At 42.2% G+C, this 22,957-nt stretch overlaps 1 protein-coding gene across 1 annotated transcript in view; it reads left to right on the forward strand.

The window, feature by feature from the left end:
• Positions 1-15,128, forward strand: part of kcnh6a (potassium voltage-gated channel, subfamily H (eag-related), member 6a) — a 134,717-nt gene extending 119,589 nt beyond the window's left edge. The window contains exons 5-8 of the mRNA XM_043674643.1: positions 1,820-2,074; positions 5,706-5,889; positions 12,451-12,652; positions 13,689-15,128. Coding sequence (XP_043530578.1) covers positions 1,820-2,074; positions 5,706-5,889; positions 12,451-12,652; positions 13,689-13,970 — 923 coding nt within the window. The 3' untranslated portion in view covers positions 13,971-15,128. The remainder of the gene's footprint in view (positions 1-1,819; positions 2,075-5,705; positions 5,890-12,450; positions 12,653-13,688) is intronic.
• The last annotated feature ends 7,829 nt before the right edge of the window (positions 15,129-22,957 follow it).

Genomic DNA, 22,957 nt, shown 5'->3' on the forward strand with positions numbered 1-22,957 from the left:
GGTTACCTCAGATTACAACAGGATCTTGACCAGATGGGCCAATGGGCTGAGAAGTGGCAGATGGAGATAAATGTGAGGTGCTGCATTTTGGGAAAGCAAATCTTAGCAGAACTTATACACTGAATGATAAGGTCCTAGGGAGTGTTGCTGAACAAAGAGACTTTGGAGTGCAGGTTCATAGCTCCTTGAAAGTGGAGTCGCAGGTAGAGAGGATAGTGAAGAAGGCATTTGGTTTGCTTTACAAAGAGACTTTGGAGTGCAGGTTCATAGCTCCTTGAAAGTGGAGTCGCAGGTAGAGAGGATAGTGAAGAAGGCATTTGGTTTGCTTTCCTTTATTGGTCAGAGTATTGAGTACAGGAGTTGGGAGGTCATGTTGCGGCTGTACAGGACATTGGTTAGGCCAATATTTCATTGGTTGAAATATTGCGAGCAATTCTGGTCTCCTTCCTATCGGAAAGATGTTGTGAAACTTGAAAGGGTCAGAAAAGATTTACAAGGATGTTGCCAGGGTTGGAGGATCTGAGCTATAGGGAGAGGCTGAACAGGCTGGGGCTGTTTTCCCTGGAGCGTTGGAGGCTGAGGGGTGACCTTATAGAGGTTTACAAAATCATAAGGTGCATGGATAGGGTAAATAGACAAAGTCTTTTTCCTGGGCTGTGGGAGTCCAGAACTAGAGGGCATAGGTTTAGAATGAGAGGGGGAAAATATAAAAGGGACCTAAAGGGCAACTTTTTTCACGCAGAGGGTGGTACGTGTATGGAATGAGCTGCCAGAGGAAGTGGTGGATACTGGTGTAATTGCAACATTTAAAAGGCATTTGGATGGGTATATGAATAGGAAGGGTTTGGAGGGATATGGGCCAGGTGCTGACAGGTGGGACTAGATTGGTTGGGATAACTGGTCGGCGTGGACGGGTTGGACCGAAGGGTCTGTTTCCATGCTGTACATCTCTATGACTCTCTAACTTTATCTCTGGAGCAGATGGGACTTGAAACTGGGCCTTCTGGCAATTGCTTTACAGTGATCCGAGGGGCAATGACCATTGAGTCCTTAGAAGAGGCTCATATCTGAATAAGATGTAGTTTAGTGCAGGTCAGTAATCAGGGATACTAGCTTGAGATTGAGATTATCAGACAGTAGATGTCACATCTGTCCCCCTTCAAGGTATTTCTCCATTTTCCCACCCAAGATTGTATGACATTTTCAGATTGGGTGAGCACAGACCGACTCCAGCATAAACCCTTTCAGAGCCATTAACCTACACAACACCTCCGATCCCTCTTCATCTCATCCAAACCTTTTTAAAATCCTTTTCTCCCCCATGTGTTTATTTAGCATGCCCTTGAACCCATCACTATTATTCACCATGTGGTAGTGAATATCATTTTCCTGCTGCTACCCAGATCGTCATTTCTCCTGAATTCCTTACCACATTTGTAAATGCTCTGTAGCCTGAGACACCCTTGTAAGTCAAAATATCTTCTCTACACCACCTGATCCAATCTCCTCATAATATTAATGACCTCCATTTGGTCACCCCCTCAGCCTTCTTTTTTCGTGTTTTTTTTCTAGATTTAACTGTAAGAATGCTCACTGTAGTCAAATATCCGCTCACTATAGTCAAATATCCTTGGAGACACCAATGAGCAGTGAGTGGCCAAAATCCATGGAGTGCTAACCCAGTGCCTTCAGGGGTTGAGAGGGTATTTTACAATGGAGGGAGAGAGTTGTTTTTCTCACAGTATTGTGATATCTCTTCATTGTTGAGTGCGGGTGCTGAGAAATTGAGTGTAATATTCATTAAAGCTTCCGATTTTAGAGACTCTGAATGAAGGAGATCCTGATGGAGCCAAGGTCCCACTACCAAACCACCGCACTCATACAGCCAGGGAGCACTGGGATGACAGCAGCATGACACCCCGCTCACAGACCAGGGAGGACAACCTCAAAGCTTCCGCCTCCAGCGTTACTGAGATGAACAGCAGATCACCAGCAACCAATCTGAACTTTGTTACATCTGACCCAGTCCCCATGGAGTACAGGAAGAAAGGCAACGGAACCCATCACTTTACAGGTACCAGAGTCATCCACAACTCTTTGTGAATTTGTTGGGCTGTTGAGGTCTCATGATAGTTGTCTTCACTGGAATTGTAATCAGGAAACCGTTGTCCTTTCCTGTTTCCCATCCCTAACCTTTCCACTTCTGCCGATAGCCCATCTCCATTTTGTTTCTGAATGAACATTTATAAAGAGGAATGGAAAGCCATTCAAGAAATTCCTCCTCATCTCAGAGTCATAGAGTCATAGAGATGTACAGCACGGAAACAGACCCTTCGGTCCAACCCATCCATGCCAACCAGATATCCCAACCCAATCTAGTCCGACCTGCCAGCACCCGGCCCATATCCCACCAAACCCTTCCTATTCATATACCCATCCAGATGCCTCCTACATGTTGCAATTGTACCAGCCTCCACCACATCCTCTGGCAGCTCATTCCATACACTTACCACCCTCTGCATGAAACAGTTGCCCCTTAGGTCTCTTTTATATCTTTCCCCCCTCACCCTAAACCTATACCCTCTAGTTCTGGACTCCCGACTCCAGGGAAAAGACTTTGTCTATTTACCACGATGACCTGTTACTCTGAGATGATGCCCTCTGGTCATAGAACGTCCCTCAAGGGGAAACAACCTCTCGACATCAATCCTGTCAATTTCTGAGAATATAAAATGTTTTAATAATGTCTCCTTTCATTCTCTGAAATTCCAATGAATGCAGGCCCAACTTACACAAACCTGTCCTCATCAGAAAATCTTTCGTCAAACTAGTGAATTTTCTCTGGACTGTCTCCGGTGTTAGTGTATGAGGACCAAAACAGTTCACAGGATTCCAGTTGTGGTCTGACTAGTGCCTTGTATATTTTGAGCAAGACCACCCTATCTTTGTGCTCCAGTCCCTTTGAAATAAAGGCTAACTGTCTGTTTGCCTTCCTTATTACCAACTGAATTTGGATGCTAGCTTTTTATGGTTGATGAACAATGACCCCAAATCCCTCTGTGCTGCAGCTTTCTGTAGTCTTTTTCCATTTAAATAATATTTAGCTCTACTCATCCTCCTACCAAAGCATTCCTGCCAAGTTCTGGACCACACCCTTAGCCTCTCTAAATCCTTGTGTCACCCTTCTACTTGCCGTCCCACCTGTTGTTGTGTCTTCCACAAACTTGTTGATAATACATTCAGTTCCATCATCTAAATCATTAATTTGCATTATAAATCATTGTGGCCACGTCACTGATCCCTGTGGCACTCTGCTAGTTACAGGATGCAGTCCTGAAGTTGCCCTTTTTCTCCCAACTCTCAGTCTTCTATTTGTTAGCCAACCTTCAAACCATGTTCATGGATTATCCCCAATTCCATGGGCTCAGATATTTTTAATTCATTAACTGAATGAGGGCATTGCTGGCTCGGCTAACATTTACTGCCCATTCCCAATTGCCTCAGAGGGCAGTTAAGAGTCAGCCACATTGGTGTGGGTCAGGATTCACATGTAGGCCAGACCAGGTAAGGATGGCAGATTTCCTTCCCTAAAGGGCATTAGTGACCCAAATGGATTTTTCCTGACAATTGGCAATGGATTCCAGAGTTTTTTTTAAATTGAATACAAATTCCAAAAGGTGTCATGGTGGGATTCAGACCTGGGTCCCCAGAATGTTAGCCGGGTTTCTGGATCAACACACCCAGTGATAATACCACTAAACCCCTTATTGAATTGGCTAATATTGAGTACCTTATCAAACACTTCTTGGAAAGCCAAATATATTACATCCCTTTATCCATCCTGCTTCTAACCCACTGAAAGAATTTGTCAGGCATGATTGCCTTTTCATAAGGCCACAATGCATCTACTACTTTCTATTAAGTAATTCTAAATGCTCTGCTATTACATTCTTTATAATAGACTTTATCATTTCCCAATGACAGATGTTCCTCAGGGTAGTGTCCTAGGGTAGTGCTGCTGGGCCATGTTCATCTCCAATAAGAATCAATCTAACCATTGCCACTTGACATTCAATGGCATTACTATCACTGGTAATTACCATTACCAATGGCACCCCACTATTTACATCCTGGATGTAACCAGAAACTGAACTGGACTTGCCATATAAATAGAATGACTACAACAGCAGGTCAGAAGCTAGGAATCCTGTAGAGAGTAACTCACTTCCTGACTTCACAAACCTGTCCACCTACAAAATGAGGTGTGTGATGGAATATTCCCCACTTTCCTAGGTAGGTGTAACTCTAGCAACACTGAGGTAGCTTTACACCATTGGGATCGAGCACCACACCCACAATCACATTCTTTATCATGGACACTCAGTGGCAGCAGTATATACCGTCTACAAGATGCACTACAGGAATTCACCAAGGTTCCTCTGACAGTACTTTCTAGACCTGTGACCTCTATCATCTAGAAGGACAAGGGCAGCAGATACATCGGAACACCATCCCCTGCAGGGTCCCCCTCACCATCCTGACTGGGAAATATGTCGCCGTCCTTTACTGTCTCTGGGTCAAAATCCTGGGAATTCCCTCCCTCAGAGCATTGTGGGTCAACCCACAGCAGGTGGACTGCAGCGGTTCAAGAAGGCAGCTCACCCCCATCTTCTCCAGGAGGGGCATGGACAGGGTAAATAGACAAAGTCTTTCCCTGGGGTGGGGGAGTCCAGAACTAGAGGGCATAGGTTTAGAGTGAGAGGGGAAAGATATAAAAGAGACCTAAAGGGCATGGTTTTCACACAGAGGGTAGTACATGCATGGAATGAGCTGCCAGAGGAAGTGATGGAGGCTGGTACAATTACAACATTTAAAAGGCATTTGGATGGGTATAAGCTGGGTGCTGAAAGGTGGGACTAGATTAGGTCTCAGAGCATTGTGGGTTAACCCACAGCAGGTGGACTGCAGCAGTTCAAGAAGGCAGCTCACCCCCACCTTCTCCAGGAGGGGCATGGACAGGGTAAATAGACAAAGTCTTTCCCTGGGGTGGGGGAGTCCAGAACTAGAGGGCAAAGTTTGAGAGTGAGAGGGGAAAGATATAAAAGAGACCTAAAGGGCATGGTTTTCACACAGAGGAATGAACTGCCAGAGGAAGTGATGGAGGTTGGTACAATTACAACATTTAAAAGGCATTTGGATGGGTATAAGCTGGGTGCTGAAAGGTGGGACTAGATTAGGTTGGGATATCTGGTCGGCATGGACGGGTTGGACCGAAGGGCCTGTTTCCGTGCTGTACATCTCTATGACTCTATAACTAGGGATAGGCAATAAGCGCCGGGACATCCAATGACACCTACACCCCATGAATAAATAATTTTAAAATATCTGCTGGGAATAAACTCTGAGCAGTAGGAATCCCCTCTCTGTGTCAGTTTATGATCTCATAAATACATCAGCCATTTAACCCCTTAGCTGTTACAAGAGGTAATTCAGCCCCTTGAGCCTGTTAATTAAAGCACAGGCGGAAGTCATTTATCCCATCATTAACTAGTTAATGGAGCCAATCATTTAGCCCATCAATCCTTTTGGCTGGTCTGCAGTTTAAACCCAGTATTACCTTTGACCCCTATGCATTTTTCAGTCAATGTATTGTGTAAATTTTTTTCTGGAGCTTACTGGGCTGTTTCAACCTGCACCTCTTTCAGGTACTTTTACAAGTGTGTCAAATATGTTCAGTTTCTGGGACGAGAGAAAGGACAGCCAGTTTTCAGAATTACAAGGACGTTCGGCGTCAGCTCATGCTAACTTGGGGAGAGCAGCCAGCATGGAGGACAGGGCACGGCTGGAGGTGGAATCCAGGCTGGAGATTCTCCATGCACAGCTTAACAGGTGAGAACATCACAGTGTTGTGAGGCATGCAACTAGCCAAACTATAATCAGTTATTACAACCAGACCCTGGAGAAGAATCCAAGATGATACCCCAAATTGTCAAATTCCAGGGTGACCTGACTGAATTAGTTCAGCTTCTTTATTTACCTGTACACTCAATGGTCCTGACAAGGTTAATTCACAAAGAATCCCTTCCTATGTTGATGACTTTCTCACAAACACAAATGAAATAGTAATTTCAAAGCAGCTGATTTAACCAGCCCAGTTACCAGTTAAATTACCAGTTAACAAAAGAGTAAATTTACTAATTACTAATCATGAGAAGTAATAATGTGATACATATGCACCGAGATTAGAAACAAAATATGTATCTACGAAAAAGGCAGAGGTTGAATAAAGAGATATGGATCAGTCTCCGAGTTCTGTGAAGAGTAGACTAGCACCTTTGCAGCTGTTACTTTAGGCGATACCAGTAACACATGTCGGATAGTGAGTGGTTGGTTTTGAGATGCTTGACTTTGTGGGTCAGCTGAAAGCTCTTTGTCTTGTTTCACTTTGGCAGAACTTTCACTTCTTTCCTGGCTTCCAGGAAGGACATCCTGCAGTGCAAGGGAGACTTGTGGTTTTCTCAGATGTGACTCTCACAGCACACATCTTTGCACAATAGCACACCCAGACCTGAGTTAAAACTGACTTTTAACTCACGTTCTTGTGTATTCTTAAAAAGGGAAAACATAAACATGCCTTTCAATCAGACAAATCTCTTTTCTCTGATAACGTCCACTGTCTAAGGTAATTCACAGGAAAATACAGTTCAGCTTGAAATGCGTTTCTCTTTTTGAAGCTCCTTGACACTCATCTGGTGTTACATTACATAATCTCCCTCAAGACTAAGACGTCCACAGTCACTGAAATATGTTGTTTAGAATATCCATTCTCACTTCTGGTTTGGCTGTAATTGCTCTTCTTAAATAACATTTAGAATTAAAAGTTCAATGTGTCCAGAGGTGATCTAGGGTTATAATTCATCATCATGATAGTATAGTGATCTCCAGAAGAAAGAGGGAGGTTAAAACTCGAGATTAGAATCACCCATGCGTTGGTACTGCAGTGATAATCCCTGATGAAGGGCTTATGTGCAAAACATCAATTCTCCTGCTCCTCAGATGCTGCCTGACCTGCTGTGCTTTTCCAGTGTCCCCTTCTCGACTCTGACTCTCCAGCATCTGCAGTCCTCACTTTCTCCTGGTAATTCCATGGCACTTTGCCATCATGCTGTGTGATCTGTGCCACTTCTGTTGGATGCCACACTATTACTGCTTGGTCATGTGATTGTGAATGGGAGGAAAGCAGGAACCACATACACGTTCATCAATACTCACACTTGCACTCACACTCATTCTCACACACAGTCTCATTCAAACTAACATTTGTCCTACAGTATATTCACAATCAAGTTAAGGGATATTTCTCATGTCCTCAAACATATACTCTTGCACTGCTGACACAAACTCTCATGCTGTTTACATTAATTAATTGTTTAATTTAAAATATGCACAAAACCCTTGATTCAGTGCCAAGTTATTGTCATACAGTTCTAGAGATGTCCAGCATGGAAACAGACCTTCAGTCCAACTCATCCATGCCAAATTAATCTATTCCCATTTGCCAGCATTTGGCTCATAAGCCTCTAAACCCTTGATAAAAGGAAGGAGAAGGCTTACGTTAGAATGAGATGTGAAGGCTCAGTTTGGGCACTTGAGATTTACAAGTTAGCCAGGAAAGACCTAAAGAGAGAGCTAAGAAGAGCCAGGAGGGGACATGAGAAGTCGTTGGCAGGCAGGATCAAGGAAAACCCTAAAGCTTTATATCAGGAATAAAAGAATGACTAGAGTAAGATTAGGGCCAATCAAGGACAGTAGTGGGAAGTTGTGGGTAGAGTCCGAAGAGATGGAGAAGCGCTAAGTGAAAATGTTTCATCAGTATTCACACTGGAAAAAGACAATGTTGTCAAAAAGAATACTGAGATACAGGCTATTAGACGAGATGGGATTGAGGTTCACAAGGAGGCGGGGTTAGTAATTCTGCAAAGTGTGAAAATAGATAAGTCCCCTGGGCCAGAAGGGATTTATCCAAGAATTCTCTGGGAAGAAGATTGCCGAGCCTTTGGCTTTGATCTTTATGTCTTCATTGTCTACAGGAATAGTGCCAGAAAACTGGAGGATAGCAAATGTCCCCTTATTCAAGAAGGAGAATAGAGACAACCCTGATAATTATAGACCAGTGAGCCTTACTTTGATTGTGGGTAAAGTGTTCAAAAAGGTTATAAGAGATAGAATTTATAATAATCTCAAAAGGAATAAGTTGATTAGGGATAGTCAACACGGTTTTGTGAAGGGTAAGTTGTGCCTCACAAACCTTATTGAGTTCTTTGAGAAAGTGACCAAACAGGTGGATGAGGGGAAAGCGGTTGATGTGGTGTACAGGGATTTCTGTAGGTTTTTGCACAAGAAATGGAGGCATGGGATTGAGGATGATTTGGCAGTTTGGACCAGAAATTGGCTAGCTGAAAGAAGACAGAGGGTGGTGGTTGATGGGAAATGTTCATCCTGGAGTTCAGTTACTAGTGGTGTACTGCAAGGATCTGTTTTGGGGCAACTGCTGTTTGTCATTTTTATAAATGACCTGGATGAGGGCGTAGAAGGATAGGTTAATAAATTTGTGGATGACACTAAGGTCGGTGGAGTTGTGGATAGTGACGAAGGATGTTGCAGGTCACAGAGGGACATAGATAAGTTGCAGAGCTGGGCTGAGAAGAAACAAATGGAGTTTGATGTGGAAAAGTGTGTGGTGACTCACTTTGGAAGGAGCAACAGGAATAAAGAGTACTAGGCTAATGGTAAGATTCTTAGCAGTGTAGGTGAGCAGAGAGATCTCGGTGTCTCTGTCGATAGACCCCTGAAAGTTGCCACCCAGGTTGATAGGGTTGTTATGAAGGCATATGGTGTGTTAGCTTTTATTGGTAGAGAGGTTGAGTTTCAGAGCCATCAGGTCATGCTGCAGCTGTACAAAACTCTGGTGCGGCCACACTTGGAGTATTGCGTACAGTTCTGGTCACTGCATTATAGGAGGATGTGGAATCTCTGGAAAGGGTTCAGGGGGGATTTACCAGGATGTTGCCTGGTATGGAGGGAAGGTCTTACGAGGAAAGCCTGAGGGACTTGAGGCTGCTTTCGTTAGAGAGAAGGTTGAGAGGTGACTTAATCGAGACATATGAGATGATCAGAGGGTTAGATCGGGTGGACAGTGAGAGCCTTTTTCCTCAGATGGTGATGGCTAGCATGAGCAGACATAGCTTTAAACTGAGGAGTGATAAATATAGGACAGATATCAGAGGTAGTTTCTTTACGCAGAGAGTAGTGAGGGCATGGAACGCCCTGCCTGCAACATCACCAACCCAAACATATAAACAGAAAGCAGGAATCATGAACAGTGCTTCGCCTGGAGGCCCACTGAAGATGTTACCTGGTAGGGTGATGAAATGTCTGGGAGCAGAGCTGAAAATGTGTTGCTGGAAAAGCACAGCAGTTCAGGCAGCATCCAAGGAGCAGGAGAATCACGTTTCGGGCATGAGCCCTTCTTCAGGAATGGTTTCTGAAGAATGGTTCCTGAAGAAGGGCTCATGCCCGAAATGTCGATTCTCCTGCTCCTTGGATGCTGCCTGACCTGCTGTGCTTTTCCAGCAACACATTTTCAGCTCTGATGAAATGTCTAGAAATGAACCTTCCAACTCAGTGAGCAGACCGACATCCAGAACCTTAACATGAACTATAAATCTTCTCAAAACTCACTAAAACATTCTTTACAGGATGTGGATATCATTGGCAAGGCTAGATTCTGTCACCCATCTCTAATTGGCTTTGAAATGACAGTCTTGCATTTAAAAGTCAACCACATTGCTTTGGATCTGAGCACTGAGGCCAGTCTGAGCAAAGGATAATGCTAAAGGGAGGTGCCAGTTACATTGGTTTCAGAGCCACCATTATTGATGACTAGTGTTCAATCCCAGATTTTATTCATTGAATTTGAAAGAGCACAAGCTGCCATGGTAGAATCTGAACACAAGGCCCTCTTGATTACAAGTTCAGTAACTTTAACTTTTGCAACTCTGGCATTGGCTAAGGACAGAGCCAGTTAGTTAGTTAATAATTAATAGTAATGGTGTTTTACTCAAGAAACACATTTGTAGTCCAAACACTGAATAGCGAGGGTGACCTATATCAAGTATACTAAGTAATCAGGTTGAATACATGCAAATGTAACAATGATGTGGGAAACAAAACAAATTCTGCAGCTAATAGGAAAGTAACAGCTATTCAAAGAAGGAATGTTAAATTAAAAATGAACACACTATTCTTTACACTACAGGCACTAAACACATATAATCATTTAAATGCAAAATCAAAAACAGATATTGCTGGAAAACCTCCACAGGTCTTGCAGCATCTATGAAGAGAAATCAGAGTTAATGTTTCAAGTCCAATGACTTTCAGAACTGTGGTAGCTAGGAAAATGTTCTTTTTTATGCAGAGGATGGGCTGGTGGGAGGGGTTAAAGAATAAACCATAGATGGAGATAGAGCCCAGAGAGAAGTGTTGCACAGACATAGGAGTGGATAACAATCAGCCTAGGTGAATGAATAGCTACTAATGGTGTCTATTAGTGGCAAACAATGGGTGGTGTGTATAAACAGACCATGTGACAACAAGGCCTGGGGTGTGGCAGTTGGGGTAAGGACATGGGAGAAGTTGCCTCAATATTGAGTTCAACAGTTTTAGGACTGGAGTCCAGAAGGCTGTATAGTTCCCAAGCGGTTTTTATTTAATCATTTAAATACTTCATCGAGAGTCCAGACCATTCATGGAATATGACTGCACCAGTTCCTTAACATATTGTATGTTATAAAGTTGAAGTTCATCAAACCCTCAGAGTTGTCATGATTGCTTTGAGCATGGTAAGAACAATGAGTTCTCAAACTGGCGAGATTGCCAATGGGATTTTCTAAACATAAGACAATAAGAAATGGGAGTGGAAGTAAAGCCATTTGGCCCATCGAGTCCACTCTGCCATTCAATCATGGCTGATGGGCATTTCAACACCACTTACCCACACTCACTCCATATCCCTTAATTCCTTGCAAGATTAAGAATTTATCAATCTCTGCCTTGAAGACAATTTAACATCCCAGCCTCCACTGTCTCCGTGGCAATGAATTCCACAGGTCCACAGGCTTACCACTCTCTGGCTGAAGAATTGTCTCCTCATTTCCCTCTAAATCGACTCCCTCTAATTCTAAGGCTGTGTCCACGGGTCCTAGTATCCCCGCCTGTGGGAAACAGTTTTCCAGGTTAGAGTGGTGCTGGAAAAGCACAGCAGTTCAGGCAGCATCTGAGGAGCTGGAAAATCGATATTTCGGGCAAAAGCCCTCCTGTATTCCTAATGAGGGGCTTTTGCCTGAAATGTCGATTTCCCTGCTCCTCGGATGCTGCCTGACCTGCTGTGCTTTTCCAGCATTGCTCTAATCAAGAATCTGGTTTCCAGCATCTGCAATCCTTGTTTTTACCTAGGAAACGATTTTCCAGCCTTTCTAAGCCATGCATTATCTTGTAAGTTTGTATTAGATCTCCCCTCACCTTCTAAACTCTAACAAATACAATCCCAGGATCCTCAGCCATTCATCGTATGTTAGGCCTGCCATTGCAGAGATCATCTGTGTGAATCGCCGCTGGACGGAGATTCTGCTAAACATAGCAGAAATGTTATGTCTCTTGTTTGTAGAGATTTGAGCTTTGTGACATGAAAGCAGAACATCAATCTCAGCATGTATCTGTATTCTTCTGATCTGGAAGATTTCCATATCCAGAAGGCCAGGGTGCCAATTCAGGACAGCATTATTGACCAAGGAATGGATGTAGGTCAACAACAAGTCATAGACAGGGAGCCTGACAGGGATCTGCAGGAATAGGAGTGGCATGGCTTGAGAGACAAAGTCTTGGCAAAGCAAGCCAGAAAGGGGACCTCACTCAAGTGAGGTGGAAGCCAAAGGATGGGGAAATGCATGTGTGTTAAAAACGCAGTTTCAATCAGAAAACCAGTTTGAGCCAGGCCAGACCGATAAATAGAAGTTGTCCCATCTCTGTTGTCTGTAAGAGCCTTGGTAACATGAAGTGATATCTGAGATCTAGACATTACGTAGAATATTACAGTGCAGTACAGGCCCTTTGGCCTTCAATGTTGAGCTGACCTATGAAACCAATCTAAGGCCCATCTAACCTACACTATTCCATTATCGTCCATATGTTTGTCCATTATGAGACCATGTAGGATGGAAGAGGAAGGCCTACAGCATTGGGCGTCCCTCTCCCATCCTACATGGCTTGAATTGGGCAGTCACCACAAGGTAGATATTGGTAGCAAAGTAAAAATTATTTGAGGGCATGTTTTCAATGGCCCTGAGGGCAGGAAACTCAACCAACAGCATGTTTTTGACTTTGCCACAGATTGGAGACCAGGATGACAGCTGATATCAACATCATCTTGCAGCTCCTGCAGCGCCAGGTAGTCCCTGTACCTGTTCCCCCAGCTTACAGTGCTGTGTCACCAACATCTCGTCCCATTGATATGTACTCTCCACTATCAGCAGAACCTAAAGTGTTGCCCTCTCCTCAATCTGCAACTCCACTTCCAATGGCTCCTCTAGAGGTAAGTGTCATATTTAACAGTGAAAGATCTAAAACCATCTGCCATTGAAACTCCATTGCCAGTCATATGAACAGGCAGGGGAAACCAATTATTGAAATGTAGTCATTTGTGAGATGTTGGCATTGCTGGCTAGTCCAGCATTTATTGCCTATTCCCAAGTTTCCCTTGAGATTGTGCTGGCAAGCTGTCTCTTGCACTGCGGCAGTGTGTGATGCAGGTACACCCACAGTGCTGTAAAGAGAGGAGTTCCAGATTTTTAATTTAGCTGAAATTCCTCATGTCCAGGTTTTCTGGATACTACATTCCTGAATAAGTCCTAGTAACATTATTATTACTGAGACAAGGTGGCATCAAGAGGACGGAGGGTAAAAGTGACAGAGCAGAAACTCAGTCATGACCATAGTGAATGTTAGGGCAGCCCCTGAAGAGTAGGGAATTGGAGGCACAGGGAAACATATGGTTCATTCCTGCTTTCACTTATGTTCTTCCATGTAATTAGTCCATTGATTCATTTGGACTGGGTCCTGGTGTTTGTACAGGAACGGGATGTCATATTGAATGATGGAGCAGGTTCACCAGGCTGTATAACCCCCCTCAGAGTATCATAGAATCCCTACAGTATGGAAGGAGGCCCTTCAGCCCATTGAGTCCACACCAACCCTCTGAAAGGCATTTGCCATAGCTAACTCACCTAGCCTGCACATCGCTGGACTCTATGAGCAATTTAGCATAACCGATCATCTATCTGCACATTTTTGGAGTGGGAGGAAACCCACACAGAGAGAGAAAATGTGCAAACTTAACACAGACTGAGGCTGGAAATCGAACCAGGGACCCTGGTGCTGTGAGGCAGCAGTGCTAACCACTGAGTCACCATGACTCTTGCTGTCTCATATTTTCCTAATTTCAGCCCTTTTTCAGATATTAATGCACATCTCCAGCCACGTCCCTCAAATTCTGCCCACCTTTTGGATCATTAAACTATAAGAATGTGATCATAACAACAATTCTCACTGAATGCTGTTTCTTTCTCCAGACTCCATTCTACTCCAAGGCGGAGAAACCACAGGAAAAATCCCAGGAATCCTTGCCTGGTGGAGCCCTGCTGACAATGCTGCCAGATCAAACTCTGAGCCTACATCTTCCACCAGGTCAACAAACCTCCCCTCCCCACGCGGCAACTTTTCAGAGGCTGGCTCCCTCATCCCCTTGTTTCAGCCCATCTCGCTTTCCCTCACTCCCAGAACATTTGGAAAGCTCTAGCACAGATACAGACATTAAGAGACATGTGTCAGACCCAGTCCTGCCAGGCAGTTAAGGCCTCATCAGGATTTGGCAGGAACATTACTTTGCTGTGTCCTGTTTTTGCAGAGAACAGTGCTGCCTCGGGGGCCCATCCTGGACTTGGTTTTAAGTCGTGACTGGCAGATCAGGCAGTATTGTTTTGCACAGCCTGCTGGACATTCTCAAACAATTGTGGTTGTGTAAGAATTAGACAAGACAAAGTGGAAACGGGGCAAACCCATCGGCTTATCAATTTTATCACTTTATTTTTAAAATATTCCTCATTATCCACATGAAATGAAAGCAAAAGCCATTCAGTGACCCATCTCAGGATATACCAAAAACATTGTCTACACAGGTCTGAGTGTAGATGGCAAGTTTTCAACGGATTAGGCAGCAATGGAGCAGTGAAAAGTGGTACACTGGAGCTTTATCTAACTATGTACCTGCACTAGAAATATTTACCAAGTTGACCATTATCTAACCCTGCACTGTACCCTCCCTTGGGCTGTTCGATGGGGACAGTGTAGGGAGAGTTCTAAAATCCTGGATTGTAAATTGAATTTTCCTTTCAATCTGTGCTGGAAAGGTCTTTACCTTTGAGATGGTATAAAACAGGCTGGAGTGAATGGCTGAAAGTTATACACAGTTGAAACTTTGCCTTTCCATTCATGTCACTATCTGTCCAGCCAACAGTAAATCTATTAGTCCTTCAACACTGAAGTTACCTTTGGAGATCGATTTACAAGTGTAAAATCTGACCCCCAGCATGAGCAGATTCTCCAAATCCTCCTGTAACCTTGCATGCCATAAATGCCTCAACCCAAAGGAGGGCAATCCTTTAAGTTTCCCCAATTCCTCCAGTAATATAGTGCGGTGATGGAGGGCATTTATCTTTCCCCAGTACAACACAGAAGAATCTATTAAGCAGCCCCCAATGGCATGTGCACCCTGCATGATCCTACCAACTCTCATCATACTGCCTGCATTCTCACCAGAATCCAATTCCTGCAGGTTTCAGCTGCTCTCATCTCAACTTCATGAGCTGTTGTGCAGTTGGGGCTTCCTATTTGCTGGAGGATGAGTGACACGATAAAGGAAAATGGGCACAATGGTCTCATCAGTCAAGCAATCAAGGACCTAGAAACAGATTTGCATCGAGTATATAATAAATAATAATCTGATTGCTCAAGACAATGCTGTCTTTTTTTAGTCCAACAAGAATTATGACCAAATTTGCTAAAGCCAATTGCAATGTCAAACAGCACTGCAAAGCTGATAGTGTTGTGACAGAAGTAGCTGAGACTGTGGGGGTAGGTGTGTGTAGGGGAGGAGGGGCATGAAGAGAGTCAGTGTCTGTTCTGCTGGGGCTCAGTGTATATGAACTGGGTGATGGTTTCAGTTTTAATACTTACCCAGTTCAGTACATTTACTGTTGATCAAGACAGAAAACTCCAAATTCTAACTTTATGGACCGATCTTCAAGGTTTCCAGTGCCCACTGTAAAGCTTTAATTTCTCAGCAATTGGGATCAGCGGTGTTGACATCTACACGTGGTGTCAGTGAGCAACTCCTGTCCATCCTGTTGCAACGACTATCTGGCCATTAGAATATCAGGGCTATTATTTGATCACTTAACACGTTGCTGTTTGGGGTAAATGTCTAGTCTTCCCAGCATTTAGAAGTGACAGCATTTCAAACAGTAAGCCATCGGTATCAAACGCATCAAGTCATCCTCACATACTGTCTCAATATTTGCATTGTTGAAACAGTAATACTATGGATTGTACAAAGTGCTTACAAATGTGGTTACAGAAATTGACATGGGTTTCATTCTCCGCTTTAACTATGCTAAATCAAAGTCTTGTCTTTAGTTTCTTGCTGGAAAGTAGGTATAGTGTGAATTATTTCTTCTACAATGTTTGTGAAGTAGGAAGAGCAAGAGTAGGCAGTTGGCCCATTCAGCTTGCTACACCTTTTAGTATGATTTGATCTTTTCTCTCCAATCCTCCCTGATACCTTTAATGTCCAGAAAGAAAAATTTATTTCTCTTTGAAACTCCAACATCTGTTAGTGGAGGTAATGGATAATTCTGGACCAGGCAATGGTTCAAGAACAGTTAAAAAGGACTGTGGGCAATTTAAATAGTTTGGAAATAAGATGCATTTGATGGGCCGATGGCCTCCTCCATTGCTGTAAGAGACTGATCCATGCAGTATGATGGTATAAAGTTTCAACTGGTAATGCACCACAAGAACTGGCTTGATTTTCCAATATTAAAATAGAAATGACCAGTGGAACAAAAACTGGCAGATGAATGCAACACCAATGACACTCTTCAGCAATTTTATTAAGAAAAAAGTTAACATATTATATATTCCATTGTAAACAAAAACATTCTACAGATCTAAGAAAGCACTCAGCTATGTATTCATTAATGAACAGAAAACTGACAAAAAAACGCACAATATAAATATTAAAAGTGCCATTTACAGGGTAAATGGACATTCAAAAATTTGAAAACTTTAAATTAAAAACAAATTGTTTCTTCAACATAAGATGGTTTCTCCTTCTAACAATAAATGCAGTAGCCTTGAAATTACACCTTGGGGACCAGTCGAAAGCCAGGACAAAACTCCTCAGTTAATAGCCGAGAAAACAATACCACACAAACATGTTCAGCTTGTGTAATTCCAAGGATGCATTGTGTTCTTCTAAAAAAAAATCAATACATGAGGAATTAAAAAAGAGATTCCTGCTTCAGTCTGATGTACAGTATCTGAACTAACTACTTTTAAAAAAAACATGGCAGCTACACTCAACCAAGCTGCCAGGCAATAAGTTTAAAATGGAGGGGGGGGAGGGGAGTGGGTGGGCTCTTATTTACACCACAAACCTTCAGAAGAATAATATCAGAGATAATGCATTGACTGGAATAATTTAAAAAAAGAGAGGCAACGTGCAAGGTGGAATTTTACATTAACAGCTTCAAAAAGCTTTAGTTACATGAATAGGGTGACTGTCCCTGCAAGGTGGAACTGGAAAATCAGGTTTGCAGTGAACTGTTAGGTAGGTAGGCCAGTCATTGGCCCTCAACCAATCTCCAGACTGCTAGGTTACAAACAAAATGCTGCAGAGTCTAAGTTTGAGAAGTTGTGTATAGAGGAACCACACAAAGGCACAACCCTTTTGAAATTTATGACCATACACTACACTTTCCATCCCAATCGACTTCAATCAGACTGAACAAAACAAAAATCTTTGGCAGCCTTTAACAACTGGATCTCTCTTCTCAAACTAAAATATGTGCTTTGCACTTTCTAAGCAGCATGAACAAATACTTTATACAGCCCACTGGCACATACATCTAGAAATACTGTCAACTGAAGTAAACAAACCCAGGTTGTGCTCCATGATCAACAAGTCTGGAATCTGATGGGACAGAACAAAAAGATCAGCACGCAACAGCTAAACCACTACCTTTAAGCCATAGAATTCAGAACTGGTTCCCGAAATAGAGGTGATCAGCATTCACTGACACACACTGCCTAAAATTACAATCACTGCACACCAAAATAAAGATGAGCCTGTCAGAGCAAACCAGTGATTAATGTTTAACAGTGAATTTCTGGAGTGAGCACACATTTAATCCATAGTCATCTAGGGCAGCAATTGGTTAATGGCCAAACATGATCCCTGCAGCAAACAAGCAAGGGTTAAATTACAGCTACTCACTTGCCTCTTCCAGTGGATAAAGAACCTGTTGTTACGTGTCAGAGACATAAGCCTAAGCCAAGCTGTGTGTGTAGTTTCAACAAATAACTGATCTCAGTAGTGCACCAAGTGCTTCAATTAATTTGTTCCATGAGGGTTTTGGGGGGAAAAAAAAGGAGAGAGAGACTTTGGTCAAATTTCTACTGCTGATCACTAATTGAGCACCGTACTCCCAGGAAAGTGCTAGGATGGGATAAACCTCAGCTGTTGTGCTTTTGGCCAAACAACGGCTGATACATCCCACATGGACTCGAGAGACAAAGCTCTTGGGTGAGATACCAGAGGAAAGTTTGCACTATATACAAAAAAAACAAAGACTGTACATTGGCTCCAAGCAAGAAAACAACAGATTGAATTGATTCTTCCTCTTGTCAAGATTATAAATCTTCCCTGTAGGTGCTGAATACACTCAGATTAGATGGCTATTCTCCCAAAGAGTCTTTGATTAAGCACATTGGAGCATTACACAGAGGAGTGTGTAATAAAGTGCCAAGAGATGAAATCGCACTTAATCCAATATGATACAATCCTCATTTGATTCATTCACTAAAACGGTTTTCAGCACCAATTACAATCCCACATTCAGTTGCAAATACCCACACTGCACATAGCCCAGGTCAGCAGAGACAGATAGCAATGTAAGCACAATGGACCTTTGCTCAAACCAAGTAAAGAAATTATACTTCAAGGACCACATCCTGAAGCTTTTATCTGCTCCCATCAGACTTTGCTAAAATCCATTACACTGATGTTGTCATAGTGACAACCCAAAATGTGAATACAATGGTGTCTCAGATGCTGCTCTCGCAAGAATCAGGTATGTAGTGTAACTACAGGGACCAGAACCAGACCACATTTCCCTCCTTCCAAATACCAGGAACACGTAGCAGATACTTAACCGGCATCTAAAACATATTATACAAATTGACGACCTGATACACAGAAACAGGCTTTGAATGCACGGGCCCTAATCTAGCACTATGTAAGTGGCCATTATCCAGTCTGCAATGCTTCACATTAGCACCTCATACATCAACGTACGGATCGAGTGATGAACCAGCAATATATGGAGTAGTTATAGAGTAAACAAACGCCAGAAATTAAAACCTCAATCCGATAGCAGTCAGTTATAAAATACAAGGGTTCACTGATGCTGTTAGAGCCCATCTGTTCAGAGTTTACAGTAATTGTTCTTTTTATGAACTTCCTTGAATGTCACTGAAAAATTAAAATGAGTTAAGCCATGCAGAAAGAAACACTCAACTGCAAACTAACCTTGTATTTGTTGAATAAATCTTTGTGAAAACTCCCAGCTGTGTGTAGAAACGAACTCCATACGAAGCCCATGTGCCACAGGCACTGATAAATTGGCTGAGGGCAACGGATGACAAACTCTGGCAGAGGTTACCTCTTACTCTTTTGGGGAGGGGGAATTGCTCGGGAGAACTTGGAAGTGTGGGTTAGGGGGAGAATTAAGTAGTTTTGATACAATTGCTATGACCCCACATCTCAATCTAGACCAGCTACAGAGCTGCCGCCTTCTATAATATATCGTCACAACTATTTAAAAAACTGAGGAACAACTATATTAACAGAAGTACACAATCTAACATCTTCATTCCCTTTGCTATCAATGAGAGTAACCATTTACATTTTAACCCATGTAATACATCACTGAAGATGAAGTTACAACTATTAGAATCTATACTTATATCAGAGTGTTTTGCACTGTTCAAGTCATTATGATGACCCTGTGTTGATATCGACTGTAGTGAGGAGAAAGTGAGGGCTGCAGATGCTGGAGATCAGAGCTGAAAATGTGTTGCTGGAAAATCGACTGTAGTGAAGTGAACCATGCATATCTGAGCTAATATGTTATCCAAGAGCATTCAAAGAACTTCAGTACTAGAGGCATAATGAAATATGGTTAACAAAAATGCTGTCCAGCATGTGCACTAATGGGGCATAGAGTGCGAGAAGTGGCACCAAACAGCAGTATTAGGTGAATGAACGTGCTAGTTATAAACTGAGTAAATGATAACATACAGTCCAATTTAGAGAACAACAACTGTCTCAAATGAAAACCAAAAGAACTGCTCATGCTGTAAATCAGAAATGAAAACAAAAGTTGCTGGAAAAGCTCAGCAGACCTGGCAGCATCTGCAAAGAGAAATCAGTTAATGTTTCTGAGGAAGGATTGCCAGACAAGAAATGTTAACTCTGCTTTCTCCTCACAGATGCTGCCAGTCCTGCTGAACTAATTTCCAATTCCTAATGTGAACCCAGAGTCAACCATAATCACACATGGAAATTCTCCATCATAAGAGGACTCGAAGGCAATTGCTGTGTATTTAACGGAGATCAGTAAATCTGGCACACAATTCTCATTCGGTTATGCCATAATAATATTATAAGAGATTTTTTTTTAAAATCATGATCTTTAAAAAAAAAACACATTTTAATGTTGTCAGCTATTTCTGGAACCACAAACAGAAGGTATAACTTAGGTGTTTACAGCATATGCCGTAGAAAAGAGACTAGCGTAACAATACTGTTTTTGTTTTTGTCCAGCAGAATCAGACAGGTAAAGAGATATTATACTTACAGTGGAAAGACTCATTACTGAGGATGTGGTACTTTGAGCATGTACAACAGCTCAAGCAAAGGATAACAGTCATCAAGGAGTATGGTAGCCCAAGAAAACTGGGCACTTTTTTTTAAAACTAAAAGCCAGCAAATTTCAAAGGTTATATTAATCAAACAGAATCTCTAACATACAAAACCATTTAAAAGTACACTACTTTCCTCAGGTTTTCACGTAGGTGAACAATCATCCCACTTTCAAAAATGGAGAAGCCAGTTCAAAACTGAAGAGGACGGGGAACATATCAACGAGCCAAAAGAATAAGCACAGTATTACTTAAATACTATGCCAAACTGCCTGAGGTTATTTCAGTATGTGCTGGGGCTTTATGTCATCATTTCATCTATTCTACAACATAGTGAGGAGTCTTGGTTTCAATGTGAACCGATGTATTTTTAATGCAGGAATGGATTTGCATTACCACCCATTTACCATTAGGTAGCAAGAGATCATTCAGTTTGGTCAATTGAATAAAATGTGAGAATTCTACTGCACCAATTAAACTAAAATCCTGACCCTCCTTCAGTTTGGAACTAATAGAATCTGACATGCAAACACCCAGGAGCTTTACTCCTATACCTTGGTTGACTCAATTTCTCAACATGGCCCACCCTGACCACCACTACCTACAAACAATTGTTGTAGTAACTAGAAAGGAATCAGGTAGTTAGTTATATATTTAAAAAAAAAAACAAAGTTACCAGATGATAGAAGCACTCGAATAATAGTGGTCAGGAGAGGAGTTGTGACTGTGGGTGCTCCTAGTCATTCAGGATTGAGATGACACTGACATTGACATTAAACATTTTGACAGCCAAAGAACTGGAAAATAAAGACACCACAGCCACTCCTTAGTTTACCAGAAACTCATCCACTAAGTCTCAAGTATCACCAGTGAGAGGAATTTATAAATTACTCCATGCTACTTATATGTAATAAATATTACATATAAATAATCTTTTTACTGCACTCCGATCTGCAAATCAAATTTGCAATATTACTATTTTAAATGCAGCTTGCTCCCTCCCCAGTGAGGCACAAATCCACTCGCACTTTACCCTGTATACAGTGACAGACCCTCTAGTGACAGACCTGTACCAACCAGTACTGCTGCTCAGTGCTATAGTGACACTTGTAACCACTGGTAACCAGTAACAGTTCAAAATTACTGAATCAACGGTTATAAATTTAACTCCAATATTCCAACTACAGCGAACTCCATAACTCATTGCGTGGCTAGGTCACAGGAAACCAACATTGTGTACCGAATCCAAGAACCCAACCTTAATTACAGCTAGCTTCAAACCTGCTTCAAGTACTCTGGATGAGAAGCGGATGATTTATTTCTCATCTCACAACGTGCATCCATTCTTCCCACTGATTGCACGATGTCCTCTAAACATCCTACTGCCCCAATTATTTTCCTGCGTCAAGTCAGTCATAGTTCAATATATAAAGGCGATGGGCTGTGAGAGCATTCACACAGGTTCTGCACAATTCAGCATCTCCCCAGCAGTGTAACTGTCTACAATCAGAGAGAAGCTGTTGACTGAATATGGATGCATTTCCATTAAAGGGAAGAGGAAATCTATAGGGAGTGGGCTTCACTCAATTTTCGCAATAAGAAATAATTTTTTTTAAACTGCACTTGCTGAGAAATACCTAAATATTAGGCATTCTTCCCAAACTTGATTGGTGATACGCCAGCAAGTACTAAAGTAGTTTCAAAGAATTCTATTGATACTGTAAATGTCACAACACACACAAAACATCCCTACCTCTACAGCTCCACTCTCAAATCAGATCACCGAACCCACGCTTATCATAAAGGAAAGACATTATGCATCACCCTCTCCCCCAACCAAAAAAATGACAAAGCAGGCTGGATTTATACGATTTTCAACACAGATCAAGCTACCTGGAATAGAGAGCCAAGGGACTGGACAACAGGATACACACACTCATAGCCCAAGACAGACACTGGTGCGAAATTGGAGCTGCATCATGCAAAATGGTTATTTTTATTGCTATTCAATTATAACTTATCACAGCATGCTTTCCTATCCATTCCCTTAAATAACATTATTCACTTTGTTAAACACCGTTGCATAGATGGGTTGTGGGTGGGCAGTAGCAGAACGGGCATATACAGTGAATGGCAAAGAGAATGCTGTAAAGCACAACTGAGTTTCAATTACTCCAAGATAACAGCTTGTAACTTGTGGCGTAGTTTTGGCCAATATTTAATTGGCTGCCTCAGCTGATAAAACGCAGTCAAGACCAAATGAATTGTACTATCCCCTCAGACCCAGCTTGCAAATAGTGTTCAAATAGTGGGGAAAAGCATGGCTCTCAAGTCATGAACTCCCACTTCAGCACAATTCTTGTAAAAACAGTAAGAAACAACACTCGATAATCCAATTTTACTGAAAATACATACTCCAAACTCAACATTTATATTAAGGTAAAAATTAGAAACTGATAGCCTCAAGAGGTCCATGACAACTGCAGACAGTCTGTCCAAAGTCAATTTGTGATTTTACAAATATGCGAAAGAGTTGAGTGGCTGGATGTGGGGAACACTTCAGAAATATGGGAACTAT

The sequence above is a fragment of the Chiloscyllium plagiosum genome, chromosome 33, assembly GCF_004010195.1.
Source record: "Chiloscyllium plagiosum isolate BGI_BamShark_2017 chromosome 33, ASM401019v2, whole genome shotgun sequence".
Classification (NCBI taxonomy): domain Eukaryota; kingdom Metazoa; phylum Chordata; class Chondrichthyes; order Orectolobiformes; family Hemiscylliidae; genus Chiloscyllium; species Chiloscyllium plagiosum.